The 17093-nt window shown below is 46.4% G+C and overlaps 1 protein-coding gene across 1 annotated transcript in view; it reads right to left on the bottom strand.

Moving 5' to 3' along the window:
• The window catches only part of LOC115189808 (anoctamin-1-like), a 132783-nt gene that overhangs the window by 72695 nt on the left and 42995 nt on the right, over positions 1 to 17093 (bottom strand). The window contains 1 exon segment of the mRNA XM_029748320.1: positions 16793 to 16867. Coding sequence (XP_029604180.1) covers positions 16793 to 16867 — 75 coding nt within the window.

Raw genomic sequence — 17093 nt, 5'->3', positions numbered from 1 at the left:
CACCATGTTAAATCTGAATGTAGAGGTGGTTTACCCAGGTCCACCAGGTAATAATCTGAATGGAAGGTGTTACCCAGCTCCACCATGTAATAATCTGATGTAGAGGTGTGTTACCCAGCTCCACCAGTAATAATCTGAATGTAGAGGTTTTTTCTTTTCCCGCTCCCCATGTAATATCTGAATGTAGAGGGTTACCCGCTCCACCATGTAATAATCTGATGTAGAATGTGTTGGTACCCAGCTCCACCATGTAATAATCTATGTAGAGGTGTTACCCAGCTCCATCAGGTATAATCTGAATGTAGAGGGGTCCCAGCTCCACCATGTTAATCTGAATGTAGATGTGTTACCCAGCTCCACCATGTATAATCTGAATGTAGAGGTTGACCCAGCTCCACCAGTAATACGTGAATGTAGAGTTTGTTACCCAGCTCCACCAAGGTAATAATCTGAATGTGTGTGTGTGTTACCCAGCTCCACCAGTAATAATCTGAATGTAAGGTTTACCCAGCTCCACCATGTAATAATCTGATGTAGAGGTGTGACCCAGCTCCACCATTAATAATCTGAGTATAGGTGTGGTTACCCAGCTCCACCAGGTAATAATCTGAATGTGATATGTGTTACCCAGCTCCACCATAATAATCTGAATGTAGAGGTGTGTTACCCAGCTCCACCAGTATAATCTGAATGTAGATGGTGTGTTACCCTCCACCAGGTAATATCGAATGTAAGGTACCCAGCTCCACCATGTAAATATCTGAATGAGAGATGTTACCCAGTAGTCCTCCATGTAATTATCTGAATGTAGAGGTGTTACCCAGCTCCACCAGTAATAATCTGAATGTAGAGGTGTGTTACCCAGATCCACCAGTAATAATCGAATGTAGAGATGTTACCCGATCCACCATGTAATAATCTGAATGTAGAGTGTGTTACCCAGCTCCACCATGTAATAATCTGAATGTAGAGGTGTTACCAGCTCCTCCATGTAATCTGAATGAGAGGTGTTACCCAGCTCCTCCATGTAATAATCTGAATGTAGAGGTGTGTTACCCACGCTCCACCAGGTATAATCTGAATGTAGAGAGGTTAACCCAGCTCCACCATGTAATAATCTGAATGTAGAGGTTTCCCACTCCACCATGTAATAATCTGAATGTAGAGGTGTACCCAGCTCCACCATGTAATAATCTGAATGTAGAGGTGTTACCCAGCTCCACCATGTAATAATCTGAATGTAGAGGTGTTACCCAGCTCCACCAGGAATAATCTGAATGTAGAGGTGTGACCCAGCTCCACCATGTATAATCTGAATGTAGAGGTGTGTTACCCAGCTCCACCATATAATAATCTGATGTAGAGGTGTTACCCAGCTCCACCATATAATAATCTGAATGTAGAGGTGTGTTACCCAGCTCCACCATGTAAATCTGATGTAGAGGGTTACCCAGCTCCACCATGTAATAATCTGAATGTAGAGGTGTGACCAGCTCCACCATGTAATATCTGAATGTAGAGGTGTGTTACCCAGCTCCACCAGTAATAATCTGAATGTAATGGGTCACCCAGCTCCACCATGTAATAATCTGAATGTAGAGGTGCGTTACCCCAGCTCCACCATGTAATAATCTGAATGTAGAGATGTGTTTACCCAGCTCCACCAGGTAATAGTCTGAATGTAGAGTGTGTTACCCAGCTCCACCAGTAATAATCTGAATGTTGGTGTTACCCAGCTCCACCATGTAATAATCTGCAATGTAGAGGTGTTACCCAGCTCCACCATGTAATAATCTGAATGTAGAGTTTTACCCAGCTCCACCATGTAATAATCTGAATGTAAGGGTTACCCAGCTCCACCAGGTAATAATCTGAATGTAGAGGTGCGTTACCCAGCTCCACCAGGTAATAATCTGAATGTAGAGGTGTTACCCAGCTCCACCATGTAATAATCTGAATGTAGAGGTGTTACCCAGCTCCACCATGTAATAATCTGAATGTAGAGGTGTGTTACCCAGCTCCACCATGTAATAATCTGAATGTAGGGTGTTACAGCTCCACCAGGTATACTGAATGTGGAGGTGTTACCCAGCTCCACCATGTAATAATCTGAATATATAGGTGCGTTACCCAGCTCCACCATGTATAATCTGAATGTGAAGTGTTGTACCCAGCTCCACCATGTAATAATCTGAATGTAGAGGTGTACCCAGCTCCACCATGTAATAATCTGAATGTAGAGGGTTACCCAGCTCCACCAGATAATAATCTGAATGTAGAGGTGTTACCCAGCTCCACCAGGTAATAATTTGAATGTAGATGTGTTACCCAGCTCCACCATAATAATCTGAATGTTGAGTGTGTTACCCAGCTACACCAGTAATAATCTGAATGTAGAGGTGTTACCCAGCTCCACATGGTAATAATCTGAATGTAGAGGTGTTACCCAGCTCCACCATGTAATAATCTGAATGTGAGGTGTTACCCAGCTCCACCATGTAATAATCTGAATGTAGAGGTGTTACCCAGCTCCACCAGGTAATAATCTGAATGTAGAGGTGTTACCCCTCCACCAGTAATAATCTGAATGTAGAGGTGTGTTACCCAGCTCCACCAGGTAATAATCTGAATGTAGATGTTACCCAGCTCCACCATGTAATAATCTGAATGTAGAGGGTTACCCAGCTCCACCATGTAATAATCTGAATGTAGAGGTGTTACCCAGCACCACCAGTAATAATCTGAATGTAGAGGTGTGTACCCAGCTCCACCAGTAATAATCTGAATGTAGAGGTGGTTACCAGCTCCACCATGTAATAATCTGAATGTAGAGGTGTGTTACCCAGCTCCACCAGTAATAGTCTGAATGTAGAGGTGTGTACCCAGCTCCACCAGGTAATAATCTGAATGTAGAGGTGTGTTACCCAGCTCCACCATGTAATAATCTGCAATGTAGAGGTGTTACCCAGCTCCACCAGGTATAATCTGAACGTTAGAGGTTGTTACCCAGCTCCACCATGTAATCAATCTGAATGTAAGTTGTGTTCCCAGCTCCACCATGTAATAATCTGAATGTAGAGGGTTACCCAGCTCCACCAGGTAATAATCTGAATGTGAGTGTTTACCCAGCCCACCATGTAATAATCTGAATGTAGAGGTGTTACCAGCTCCACCAGATAATAATCTGAATGTAGAGGTGTTTTACCCAGCTCCACCAGGTATAATTTGAATGTAGAGGTGTGTTACCCACTCCACCAGGTAATAATCTGAATGTTGAAGGTGTTACCCAGCTCCACCAGGTAATAATCTGAATGTAGAGGTGCTTACCCAGCTCCACCATGTAATAATCTGAATGTAGAGGTGCGTACCCAGCTCCACCATGTAATAATCTGAATGTAGAGGTGTTACCCAGCTCCACCATGTAATAATCTGAATGTAGAGGTGTTACCCAGCTCCACCATGTAATAATCTGAATGTAGAGGTGTGTTACCCAGCTCCACCATGTAATAATCTGAATGTAGAGGTGTGTTACCCAGCTCCACCATGTAATAATCTGAATGTAGAGGTGTTACCCAGCTCCACCAGGTAATAATCTGAATGTAGAGGTGTTATCCAGCTCCACCATGTAATAATTTGAATGTAGAGGTGTGTTACCCTCCACCAGTAATAATCTGAATGTAGAGGTGTTACCCAGCTCCACCAGGTAATAATCTGAATGTAGAGGTGTGTTTACCCAGCTCCACCATAATAATCTGAATGTAGAGGTGTGTTACCCAGCTCCACCATGTAATAATCTGAATGTAGAGGTGTGTTACCCAGCTCCACCAGGTAATAATCTGAAGTAGAGGTGTTACCCAGCTCACCATGTAATAATTTGAATGTAGATGTGTGTTACCCAGCTCCACCAGGTAATAATCTGAATGTAGAGGTGTGTTACCCAGCTCCACCATGTAATAATCTGAATGTAGAGGGGTTACCCAGCTCCACCATGTAATAATCTGAATGTAGAGGTGTTACCCAGCTCCACATGTAATAATCTGAATGTAGAGGTGTTACCCAGCTCCACCATGATAATCTGAATGTAGAGGTGTGTTACCCACTCCACCAGGTAATAATCTGAATGTAGAGGTGTTACCCCACTCCACCATGTAATAATCTGAATGTAGAGGTGTTACCCAGCTCCCAGTAATAATCTGAATGTAGAGTGTTACCCAGCTCACCATGTAATAATCTGAATGTAGAGGTGTTACCCAGCTCCACCAGGTAATAATCTGAATGTAGAGGTGTTACCCAGCTCCACCAGTAATAATCTGAATGTAGAGGTGTGTTACCCAGCTCCACCAGTAATAATCTGAATGTAGAGGTGTGTTACCCAGCTCCACCATGTAATAATCTGAATGTAGAGTGTGTCACCCAGATCCACCATGTAAAAATCTGAATGTAGAGGTGTTACCCAGCTCCACCAGGTAATATCTGAATGTAGAGGTGTGTTACCCAGCTCCACCAGTAATAATCTGAATGTAGAGGTGTTACCCAGCTCCACCATGTAATAATCGAATGTAGAGTGTTACCCAGCTCCACCAGTAATAATCTGAATGTAGGTGTTACCCAGCTCCACCATGTATATCTGAATGTAGAGGTGTTACCCAGCTCCACCAGTAATAATCTGAATGTAGAGGTGTTACCCCTCCACCATGTAATCTGAATGTAGAGGTGTTACCCAGCTCCACCATGTAATAATCTGAATGTAGAGGTGTTACCCAGCTCCACCATGTAATAATCTGAATGTAGAGGTGTTTACCAGCTCCAGCAGTAATAATCTGAATGTAGAGGTGTTACCCAGCTCCACCAGGTAATAATCTGAATGTAGAGTGTGTTACCCTCTCCACCATGTAATAATCTGAATGTAGAGGTGGTTACCCAGCTCCACCATGTAATAATCTGAATGTAGAGGGTGTTACCCAGCTCCACCAGTAATAATCTGAATTAGAGGTGTTACCCAGCTCCACCTTGTAATAATCTGAATGTAGAGGTGTTACCCAGCTCCACAGTAATAATCTGAATGTAGAGGTGTTACCCAGCTCCACCAGGTAATAATCTGAATGTAAGGTGTTACCCAGCTCACCAGGTAATAATCTGAATGTAGAGGTGTTACCCAGCTCCACCAGTAATAATCTGAATGTAGAGGTGTTACCCAGCTCCACCATGTAATAATCTGAATGTAGAGGTGTGTTACCCAGCTCCACCATAATAATCTGAATGTAGATGTGTGTTACCCCAGCTCCACCATGTAATAATCTGAATGTGAGGTGTTATTACCCAGCTCCACCAGTAATAATCTGAATGTATAGAGGTGTTACCCAGCTCCACCATAATAATCTGAATGTAGAGGTGCGTTACCCAGCTCCACCATGTAATAATCTGAATGTGAGGTGTGTACCCAGCTCCACCATGTAATAATCTGAATGTAGATGGTTACCCAGCTCCACCATGTAATAATCTGAATGTAGAGGTGTTACCCAGCTCAGTGAGCCAGACGCCCGCCCCGTAGATCTCGTCCAGTATCAGGATGACCACCAGGTTGATGATGACGGCGGTCGCCGTCACGGTGACGCGAACGTTAGACTTGATCTCCGGGTCAGGTGACATCGCCATCAAGCGGATACGACGATACGGTAACGATCACGCCGAAAACCGCAGAGAACGTCAGACCAAACTAGGAGAGAGAGGACATTACTGTATTAGTCCCACAGACCAAACTAGGACAGAGAGACATTACTGTATTAGTCCCACAGCCACAAACTAGGACAGAGAGACATTACTGTATTAGTCCCACAGCCACAAACTAGGACAGAGAGACATTACTGTATTAGTCCCATGCACAGTGTTGCAGATGTAATCCCAGGGTACAGTAATCCCAGGGTACTGTAATCCCAGGGTACTGTAATCCCAGGGTACTGTTATCCAAGGGTACTGTAATCCAAGGGTACAGTAATCCCAGGGTACAGTAATCCCAGGGTACAGTAATCCCAGGGTACAGTAATCCAAGGGTACAGTAATCTAAGGGTACAGTAATTCCAGGGAACAGTAATCCCAGGGTACTGTAATCCCAGGGAACAGTAATCCCAGGGAACAGTAATCCCAGGGTACAGTAATCCCAGGGAACAGTAATCCCAGGGTACAGTAATCCCAGAGTACAGTAATCCCAGGGTACAGTAATCCCAGGGTACAGTAATCCCAGGGTACAGTAATCCCAGGGTAATGTAATCCCAGGGTACTGTAATCCCAGGGTACTGTAATCCCAGGGTACAGTAATCCCAGGGTACAGTAATCCCAGGGTACAGTAATCCCAGGGTACTGTAATCCCAGGGTACTGTAATCCCAGGGTACAGTAATCCCTCCCAATGTACAGTAATCCCAGGGTACAGTAATCCCAGGGTACTGTAATCCCAGGGTACTGTAATCCCAGGGTACTGTAATCCAAGGGTACAGTAATCCCAGGGTACTGTAATCCCAGAATACAGTAATCCCAGGGTACTGTAATCCCAGGGTACTGTAATCCCAGGGTACAGTAATCCCAGGGTACTGTAATCCCAGAATACAGTAATCCCAGGGTACTGTAATCCCAGGGTACTGTAATCCCAGGGTACAGTAATCCCTCCCAGGGTACAGTAATCCCAGGGTACAGTAATCCCAGGGTACTGTAATCCCAGGGTACAGTAATCCCTCCCAGGGTACAGTAATCCCAGGGTACAGTAATCCCAGGGTACTGTAATCCCAGGGTACTGTAATCCCAGGGTACAGTAAAAGTCTTCAGCTCCCAGCTCCAACAGCTCAGGTCAAAAAGATAAGTGGATGAAACAACAATAAACATTTAAAGAAAATGTACATATTTACAACTGTAACAACGATACATGTCTGTGTGACTAGTGGTGTCTATTCAGCAGGCTGATGGTAGAAACAGCTGACTAATGGTGTCTATTCAGCAGCCTGATGGTAGAAACAGCTGACTAGTGGTGTCTATTCAGCAGCCTGATGGTAGAAACAGCTGACTAGTGGTGTCTATTCAGCAGCCTGATGGTCTGGGGGTAGAAACAGCTGACTAGTGGTGTCTATTCAGCAGCCTGATGGTAGAAACAGCTGACAAGTGGTGTCTATTCAGCAGCCTGATGGTGTCTATTCAGCAGCCTGATGGTCTGGGGGTAGAAACAGCTGACTAGTGGTGTCTATTCAGCAGCCTGATGGTCTGATGGTAGAAACAGCTGACTAGTGGTGTCTATTCAGCAGCCTGATGGTAGAAACAGCTGACTAGTGGTGTCTATTCAGCAGCCTGATGGTAGAAACAGCTGACTAGTGGTGTCTATTCAGCAGCCTGATGGTAGAAACAGCTGACTAGTGGTGTCTATTCAGCTGCCTGATAGTCTGGGGGTAGAAACAGCTGACTAGTGGTGTCTATTCAGCAGCCTGATGGTCTGATGGTAGAAACAGCTGACTAGTGGTGTCTATTCAGCAGCCTAATGGTAGAAACAGCTGACTAGTGGTGTCTATTCAGCAGCCTGATGGTCTGATGGTAGAAACAGCTGACTAGTGGTGTCTATTCAGCAGCCTGATGGTAGAAACAGCTGACTAGTGGTGTCTATTCAGCAGCCTGATGGTCTGATGGTAGAAACAGCTGACTAGTGGTGTCTATTCAGCAGCCTGATGGTAAAACAGCTGCCTAGTGGTGGCTATTCAGCAGCCTGATGGTAGAAACAGCTGACTAGTGGTGTCTATTCAGCAGCCTTATGGTCTGGGGATAGAAACAGCTGACTAATGGTGTCTATTCAGCTGCCTGATGGTCTGGGGGTAGAAACAGCTGACTAGTGGTGTCTATTCAGCTGCCTGATGGTCTGGGGGTAGAAACAGCTGACTAGTGGTGTCTATTACAGCAGCCTGATGGTCTGGGGTAGAAACAGCTGACTAGTGGTGTCTATTCAGCTGCCTGATGGTCTGGGGGGTAGAAACGCTGACTAGTGGTGTCTATTCAGCTGCCTGATGGTCTGGGGGTATGAAACAGCTGACTAGTGGTGTCTATCAGGCAGCCTGATGGTCTGATGGTAGAAACAGCTGACTAGTGGTGTCTATTCAGCAGCCTGATGGTAGAAACAGCTGACTAGTGGTGTCTATTCAGCAGCCTGATGGTCTGATGGTAGAAACAGGTGACTAGTGGTGTCTATTCAGCAGCCTGATGGTAGAAACAGCTGCCTAGTGGTGTCTATTCAGCAGCCTGATGGTAGAAACAGCTGACTAGTGGTGTCTATTCAGCAGCCTGATGGTAGAAACAGCTGACTAGTGGTGTCTGTTCAGCTGCCTGATGGTCTGGGGGTAGAAACAGCTGACTAGTGGTGTCTATTCAGCAGCCTGATGGTCTGGGGGTAGAAACAGCTGACTAGTGGTGTCTATTCAGCTGCCTGATGGTCTGATGGTAGAAACAGCTGCCTAGTGGTGTCTATTCAGCCTCCTGATGGTCTGGGGGTAAAAACAGCTGACTAGTGGTGTCTATTCAGCAGCCTGATGGTCTGGGGATAGAAACAGCTGACTAGTGGTGTCTATTCAGCAGCCTGATGGTCTGGGGATAGAAACAGCTGCCTAGTGGTGTCTATTCAGCAGCCTGATGGTAGAAACAGCTGACTAGTGGTGTCTATTCAGCAGCCTGATGGTAGAAACAGCTGACTAGTGGTGTCTATTCAGCAGCCTGATGGTAGAAAGAAACAGCTGACTAGTGGTGTCTATTCAGCAGCCTGATGGTAGAAACAGCTGACTAGTGGTGTCTATTCAGCTGCCTGATGGTAGAAACAGCTGACTAGTGGTGTCTATACAGCAGCCTGATGGTAGAAACAGCTGACTAGTGGTGTCTATTCAGCAGCCTGATGGTAGAAACAGCTGACTAGTGGTGTCTATTCAGCAGCCTGATGGTAGAAACAGCTGCCTAGTGGTGTCTATTCAGCTGCCTGATGGTCTGGGGGTAGAAACAGCTGACTGGTGGTGTCTATTCAGCAGCCTGATGGTCTGATGGTAGAAACAGCTGACTAGTGGTGTCTATTCAGCAGCCTGATGGTCTGGGGATAGAAACAGCTGACTAGTGGTGTCTATTCAGCAGCCTGATGGTCTGATGGTAGAAACAGCTGACTAGTGGTGTCTATTCAGTAGCCTGATGGTCTGATGGTAAGAAACAGCTGACTAGTGGTGTCTATTCAGCAGCCTGATGGTCTGGGGGTAGAAACAGCTGACTAGTGGTGTCTATTCAGCTGCCTGATGGTCTGGGGGTAGAAACAGCTGACTAGTGGTGTCTATTCAGCTGCCTGATGGTCTGGGGGTAGAAACAGCTGACTAGTGGTGTCTATTCAGTAGCCTGATGGTCTGATGGTAGAAACAGCTGACTAGTGGTGTCTATTCAGCAGCCTGATGGTCTGATGGTAGAAACAGCTGACTAGTGGTGTCTATTCAGCAGCCTGATGGTAGAAACAGCTGACTAGTGGTGTCTATTCAGCAGCCTGATGGTAGAAACAGCTGACTAGTGGTGTCTATTCAGCTGCCTGATGGTCTGGGGGGTAGAAACAGCTGACTAGTGGTGTCTATTCAGCAGCCTGATGGTCTGGGGGTAGAAACAGCTGACTAGTGGTGTCTATTCAGCTGCCTGATGGTCTGGGGGTAGAAACAGCTGACTAGTGGTGTCTATTCAGCTGCCTGATGGTCTGGGGGTAGAAACAGCTGACTAGTGGTGTCTATTCAGTAGCCTGATGGTCTGATGGTAGAAACAGCTGACTAGTGGTGTCTATTCAGCAGCCTGATGGTCTGATGGTAGAAACAGCTGACTAGTGGTGTCTATTCAGCAGCCTGATGGTAGAAATGGCTGACTAGTGGTGTCTATTCAGCAGCCTGATGGTAGAAACAGCTGACTAGTGGTGTCTATTCAGCTGCCTGATGGTTCTGGGGGTAGAAACAGCTGACTAGTGGTGTCTATTCAGCAGCCTGATGGTCTGGGGGTAGAAACAGCTGACTAGTGGTGTCTATTCAGCTGCCTGATGGTCTGGGGGGTAGAAACAGCTGACTAGTGGTGTCTATTCAGCTGCCTGATGGTCTGGGGGTAGAAACAGCTGACTAGTGGTGTCTATTCAGTAGCCTGATGGTCTGATGGTAGAAACAGCTGACTAGTGGTGTCTATTCAGCAGCCTGATGGTAGAAACAGCTGACTAGTGGTGTCTATTCAGCAGCCTGATGGTCTGATGGTAGAAACAGCTGACTAGTGGTGTCTATTCAGCAGCCTGATGGTAGAAACAGCTGCCTAGTGGTGTCTATTCAGCAGCCTGATGGTAGAAACAGCTGACTAGTGGTGTCTATTCAGCAGCCTGATGGTCTGGGGATAGAAACAGCTGACTAGTGGTGTCTATTCAGCAGCCTGATGGTAGAAACAGCTGCCTAGTGGTGTCTATTCAGCTGCCTGATGGTCTGGGGGTAGAAACAGCTGACTGGTGGTGTCTATTCAGCAGCCTGATGGTCTGATGGTAGAAACAGCTGACTAGTGGTGTCTATTCAGCAGCCTGATGGTCTGGGGATAGAAACAGCTGACTAGTGGTGTCTATTCAGCAGCCTGATGGTCTGATGGTAGAAACAGCTGACTAGTGGTGTCTATTCAGTAGCCTGATGGTCTGATGGTAGAAACAGCTGACTAGTGGTGTCTATTCAGCAGCCTGATGGTCTGGGGGTAGAAACAGCTGACTAGTGGTGTCTATTCAGCTGCCTGATGGTCTGGGGTAGAAACAGCTGACTAGTGGTGTCTATTCAGCTGCCTGATGGTCTGGGGGTAGAAACAGCTGACTAGTGGTGTCTATTCAGTAGCCTGATGGTCTGATGGTAGAAACAGCTGACTAGTGGTGTCTATTCAGCAGCCTGATGGTCTGATGGTAGAAACAGCTGACTAGTGGTGTCTATTCAGCAGCCTGATGGTAGAAACAGCTGACTAGTGGTGTCTATTCAGCAGCCTGATGGTAGAAACAGCTGACTAGTGGTGTCTATTCAGCTGCCTGATGGTCTGGGGGTAGAAACAGCTGACTAGTGGTGTCTATTCAGCAGCCTGATGGTCTGGGGGTAGAAACAGCTGACTAGTGGTGTCTATTCAGCTGCCTGATGGTCTGGGGGTAGAAACAGCTGACTAGTGGTGTCTATTCAGCTGCCTGATGGTCTGGGGGTAGAAACAGCTGACTAGTGGTGTCTATTCAGTAGCCTGATGGTCTGATGGTAGAAACAGCTGACTAGTGGTGTCTATTCAGCAGCCTGATGGTCTGATGGTAGAAACAGCTGACTAGTGGTGTCTATTCAGCAGCCTGATGGTAGAAATGGCTGACTAGTGGTGTCTATTCAGCAGCCTGATGGTAGAAACAGCTGACTAGTGGTGTCTATTCAGCTGCCTGATGGTCTGGGGGTAGAAACAGCTGACTAGTGGTGTCTATTCAGCAGCCTGATGGTCTGGGGGTAGAAACAGCTGACTAGTGGTGTCTATTCAGCTGCCTGATGGTCTGGGGGTAGAAACAGCTGACTAGTGGTGTCTATTCAGCTGCCTGATGGTCTGGGGGTAGAAACAGCTGACTAGTGGTGTCTATTCAGTAGCCTGATTGTCTGATGGTAGAAACAGCTGACTAGTGGTGTCTATTCAGCAGCCTGATGGTAGAAACAGCTGACTAGTGGTGTCTATTCAGCAGCCTGATGGTCTGATGGTAGAAACAGCTGACTAGTGGTGTCTATTCAGCAGCCTGATGGTAGAAACAGCTGCCTAGTGGTGTCTATTCAGCAGCCTGATGGTAGAAACAGCTGACTAGTGGTGTCTATTCAGCAGCCTGATGGTCTGGGGATAGAAACAGCTGACTAATGGTGTCTATTCAGCTGCCTGATGGTCTGGGGGTAGAAACAGCTGACTAGTGTTGTCTATTCAGCTGCCTGATGGTCTGGGGTAGAAACAGCTGACTAGTGGTGTCTATTCAGCTACTTGATGGTCTGATGGTAGAAACAGCTGCCTAGTGGTGTCTATTCAGCTGCCTGATGATCTGGGGGTAGAAACAGCTGACTAGTGGTGTCTATTCAGCAGCCTGATGGTCTGGGGATAGAAACAGCTGACTAGTGGTGTCTATTCAGCAGCCTGATGGTCTGGGGATAGAAACAGCTGCCTAGTGGTGTCTATTCAGCAGCCTGATGGTAGAAACAGCTGACTAGTGGTGTCTATTCAGCAGCCTGATGGTAGAAACAGCTGACTAGTGGTGTCTATTCAGCAGCCTGATGGTAGAAACAGCTGACTTAGTGGTGTCTATTCAGCAGCCTGATGGTAGAAACAGCTGACTAGTGGTGTCTATTCAGCAGCCTGATGGTAGAAACAGCTGACTAGTGGTGTCTATTCAGCAGCCTGATGGTAGAAACAGCTGCCTAGTGGTGTCTATTCAGCTGCCTAATGGTCTGGGGGTAGAAACAGCTGACTGGTGGTGTCTATTCAGCAGCCTGATGGTCTGATGGTAGAAACAGCTGACTAGTGGTGTCTATTCAGCAGCCTGATGGTCTGGGGGTAGAAACAGCTGACTAGTGGTGTCTATTCAGCAGCCTGATGGTCTGATGATAGAAACAGCTGACTAGTGGTGTCTATTCAGCAGTCTGATGGTCTGATGGTAGAAACAGCTGACTAGTGGTGTCTATTCAGCAGCCTGATGGTAGAAACAGCTGACTTGTGGTGTCTATTCAGCAGCCTGATGGTAGAAAAAGCTGACTAGTGGTGTCTATTCAGCAGCCTGATGTTAGAAACAGCTGCCTAGTGGTGTCTATTCAGCTGCCTGATGGTCTGGGGGTAGAAACAGCTGACTGGTTGTGTCGATTCAGCAGCCTGATGGTCTGATGGTAGAAACAGCTGACTAGTGGTGTCTATTCAGCAGCCTGATGGTCTGGGGATAGAAACAGCTGACTAGTGGTGTCTATTCAGCAGCCTGATGGTCTGATGGTAGAAACAGCTGACTAGTGGTGTCTATTCAGCAGTCTGATGGTCTGATGGTAGAAACAGCTGACTAGTGGTGTCTATTCAGCAGCCTGATGGTAGAAACAGCTGACTTGTGGTGTCTATTCAGCAGCCTGGTGGTAGAAACAGCTGACTAGTGGTGTCTATTCAGCAGCCTGATGGTCTGGGGATAGAAACAGCTGACTAGTGGTGTCTATTCAGCAGCCTGATGGTAGAAACAGCTGCCTAGTGGTGTCTATTCAGCTGCCTGATGGTCTGGGGGTAGAAACAGCTGACTAGTGGTGTCTATTCAGCAGCTTGATGGTCTGGGGATAGAAACAGCTGACTAGTGGTGTCTATTCAGCAGCCTGATGGTCTGGGGATAGAAACAGCTGACTAGTGGTGTCTATTCAGCAGCCTGATGGTCTGGGGGTAGAAACAGCTGACTAGTGGTGTCTATTCAGCAGCCTGATGGTCTGATGGTAGAAACAGCTAACTGGTGGTGTCTATTCAGCAGCCTGATGGTCTGGGGGTAGAAACAGCTGACTAGTGGTGTCTATTCAGCAGCCTGATGGTCTGGGGGTAGAAACAGCTGACTAGTGGTGTCTATTCAGCAGCCTGATGGTAGAAACAGCTGACTAGTGGTGTCTATTCAGCAGCCTGATGGTAGAAACAGCTGCCTAGTGGTGTCTATTCAGCTGCCTGATGGTCTGGGGGTAGAAACAGCTGACTGGTGGTGTCTATTCAGCAGCCTGATGGTCTGATGGTAGAAACAGCTGACTAGTGGTGTCTATTCAGCAGCCTGATGGTCTGGGGATAGAAACAGCTGACTAGTGGTGTCTATTCAGCAGCCTGATGGTCTGATGGTAGAAACAGCTGACTAGTGGTGTCTATTCAGCAGTCTGATGGTCTGATGGTAGAAACAGCTGACTAGTGGTGTCTATTCAGCAGCCTGATGGTAGAAACAGCTGACTTGTGGTGTCTATTCAGCAGCCTGATGGTAGAAACAGCTGACTAGTGGTGTCTATTCAGCAGCCTGATGGTAGAAACAGCTGACTAGTGGTGTCTATTCAGCAGCCTGATGGTAGAAACAGCTGCCTAGTGGTGTCTATTCAGCTGCCTGATGGTCTGGGGGTAGAAACAGCTGACTGGTTGTGTCTATTCAGCAGCCTGATGGTCTGATGGTAGAAACAGCTGACTAGTGGTGTCTATTCAGCAGCCTGATGGTCTGGGGATAGAAACAGCTGACTAGTGGTGTCTATTCAGCAGCCTGATGGTCTGATGGTAGAAACAGCTGACTAGTGGTGTCTATTCAGCAGTCTGATGGTCTGATGGTAGAAACAGCTGACTAGTGGTGTCTATTCAGCAGCCTGATGGTAGAAACAGCTGACTTGTGGTGTCTATTCAGCAGCCTGATGGTAGAAACAGCTGACTAGTGGTGTCTATTCAGCAGCCTGGTGGTAGAAACAGCTGACTAGTGGTGTCTATTCAGCAGCCTGATGGTCTGATGGTAGAAACAGCTGACTAGTGGTGTCTATTCAGCAGCCTGATGGTAGAAACGGCTGACTAGTGGTGTCTATTCAGCAGCCTGATGGTAGAAACAGCTGACTAGTGGTGTCTATTCAGCAGCCTGATGGTCTGATGGTAGAAACAGCTAACTGGTGGTGTCTATTCAGCAGCCTGATGGTCTGGGGGTAGAAACAGCTGACTAGTGGTGTCTATTCAGCAGCCTGATTGTCTGGGGGTAGAAACAGCTGACTAGTGGTGTCTATTCAGCAGCCTGATGGTAGAAACAGCTGACTAGTGGTGTCTATTCAGCAGCCTGATGGTAGAAACAGCTGCCTAGTGGTGTCTATTCAGCAGCCTGATGGTAGAAACAGCTGACTAGTGGTGTCTATTCAGCTGCCTGATGGTAGAAACAGCTGACTAGTGGTGTCTATTCAGGGCCTACAGCAGCACCCAGATCTTCTGCACAGATTATGTAGAAAAAAGTCCAGTTGCCAGGACCACAAATACAAATTCCATCTAGACACCGTTGCCCTAGAGCACGCAAAAAAACAATACAATATTCGGCCTAAACATCAGCGCCACAGGTAACTTCCACAAAGCTGTGAACGATCTGAGAGACAAGGCAAGAAGTGCCTTCTTTGCATTCAAAAGGAACATAAATTCGACATACTAATTAGGATCTGGCAAAAAATACTTGAATCAGTTATAAAACCCATTGCCCTTTATGGTTGTGAGGTCTGGGGTCCGCTCACCAACCAAGAATTCACAAAATGGAAAAAACACCAAATAATATCCTCAGCGTACAACTTAAAACACCAACAAAATCAAAATCCAGAAAAGAGCCGTTAAATTCTACAACCACCTAAAAGGAAGCGATTCCCAAACCTTCCATAACAAAGACATCACCTACAGAGAGATTAACCTGGAGAAGAGTCCCCTAAGCAAGCTGGTCCTGGGGCTCTGTTCACAAACACAAACAGACCCCACAGAGCCATCACCTACAGAGAGATGAACCTGGAGAAGAGTCCCCTAAACAAGCTGGTCCTGGGGCTCTGTTCACAAACACAAACACACCCCACAGAGCCCCAGGACAGCAACACAATTAGGCCCAACCAAATCATGAGAAAACAAGAGGATAATTACTTGACACATTGGAACGAATTAACAAAAAAACAGAGCAAACTAGAATGCTATTTGGCCCTAAACAGAGAGTACACAGTGGCAGAATACCTGACCACTGTGACTGACCCAAACTTAAGGAAAGCTTTGACTATGTACAGACTCAGTGAGCATAGCCTTGCTATTGAGAAAGGCAGTGCAACACTGCCCACAAAATGAGGTGGAAACTGAGCTGCACTTCCTAACCTCCTGCCAAATGTATGACCATATTAGAGGCAGATATTTCTCTCAGATTACACAGGTCCACAAAAAACAAATCAAATCTTGATAAACTCCCATATCTACTGGGTGAAATACCACAGTGTGACATCACAGCAGCAAGATGTGTGACCTGTTGCCACAAGAAAAGGTCAACCAGTGAAGAACAAAACACCATTGTAAATACAACCCATATTTATGTTTATTTATTTTCCCTTTTGTACTTTAACCATTTGCACATCATTACAACACTGTATATAGACATTATGACATTTGAAATGTCTATTATTTTGGAACTTCTGAGAGTGTGATGTTTACTATTAATATATAAAAGTGAAATAAACAATAAAAATGATCTACTTCACTTGCTTTGGCAATGTTAACATATGTTTCCCATGACAATAAAACGCCTTGAGAGAGCGAGAGAGAGGGAGAGAGAGACACGGAGAGAGGAGACAGAAAAAGAGAGAGACAGAGGAGACACAGAAAGAGAAAGAGAAAGAGAGAGAGAGAGAGAGAGAGAGAGAGAGACAGAAAAAGAGAGAGACAGAGGAGACACATAAAGAGGGACAGGGAGAGAGAGACAGAGGAGACACAGAAAGAGGGACAGAGAGAGAGAGACAGAGGAGACACAGAAAGAGAAAGAGAGAGAGAGAGAGACAGAAAAAGAGAGAGACAGAAGAGACACAGAAAGAGGGACAGAGAGAGAGAGAGAGAGAAAGAGAAAGAGACACGGAGAGAGAGACACGGAGAGAGGAGACAGAAAAAGAGAGAGACACAGAAAGAGGGACAGAGAGAGAGAGAGAGAGAGAGAGAGAGAGAGAGAGAGAGAGAGAGAGAGAGAGAGAGAGAGAGAGCGAGAAGGAGAACATCAGGCCAAACTAAAAGCCCACTCACCATAAAGAGGATGGAGGAGATGTTGATGAGGTATCCAGGCAGACGGTCCCTCCAGGTCAGCTTCTCCACACCTGTCTGGGTTACAGGTTACAGACACATTAAGAGCACAACAACATGTAGATTGCCATTAGAGACCAGAAGAGACCAGAAGAGACTAGTAGACCAGTAAAGAACAGAGAGACCAGTAGAGACCAGAAGAGACCAGAAGAGACCAGAAGACCAGCAAAGAACAGAGAGACTAGTAGAGACCAGAAGAGACCAGTAGACCAGTAAAGAACAGAGAGACCAGTAGAGACCAGAA

Source organism: Salmo trutta, unplaced genomic scaffold (assembly GCF_901001165.1).
Source record: "Salmo trutta unplaced genomic scaffold, fSalTru1.1, whole genome shotgun sequence".
Classification (NCBI taxonomy): Eukaryota; Metazoa; Chordata; class Actinopteri; order Salmoniformes; family Salmonidae; genus Salmo; species Salmo trutta.
This window is presented reverse-complemented; position numbering and strand designations above follow the sequence as displayed.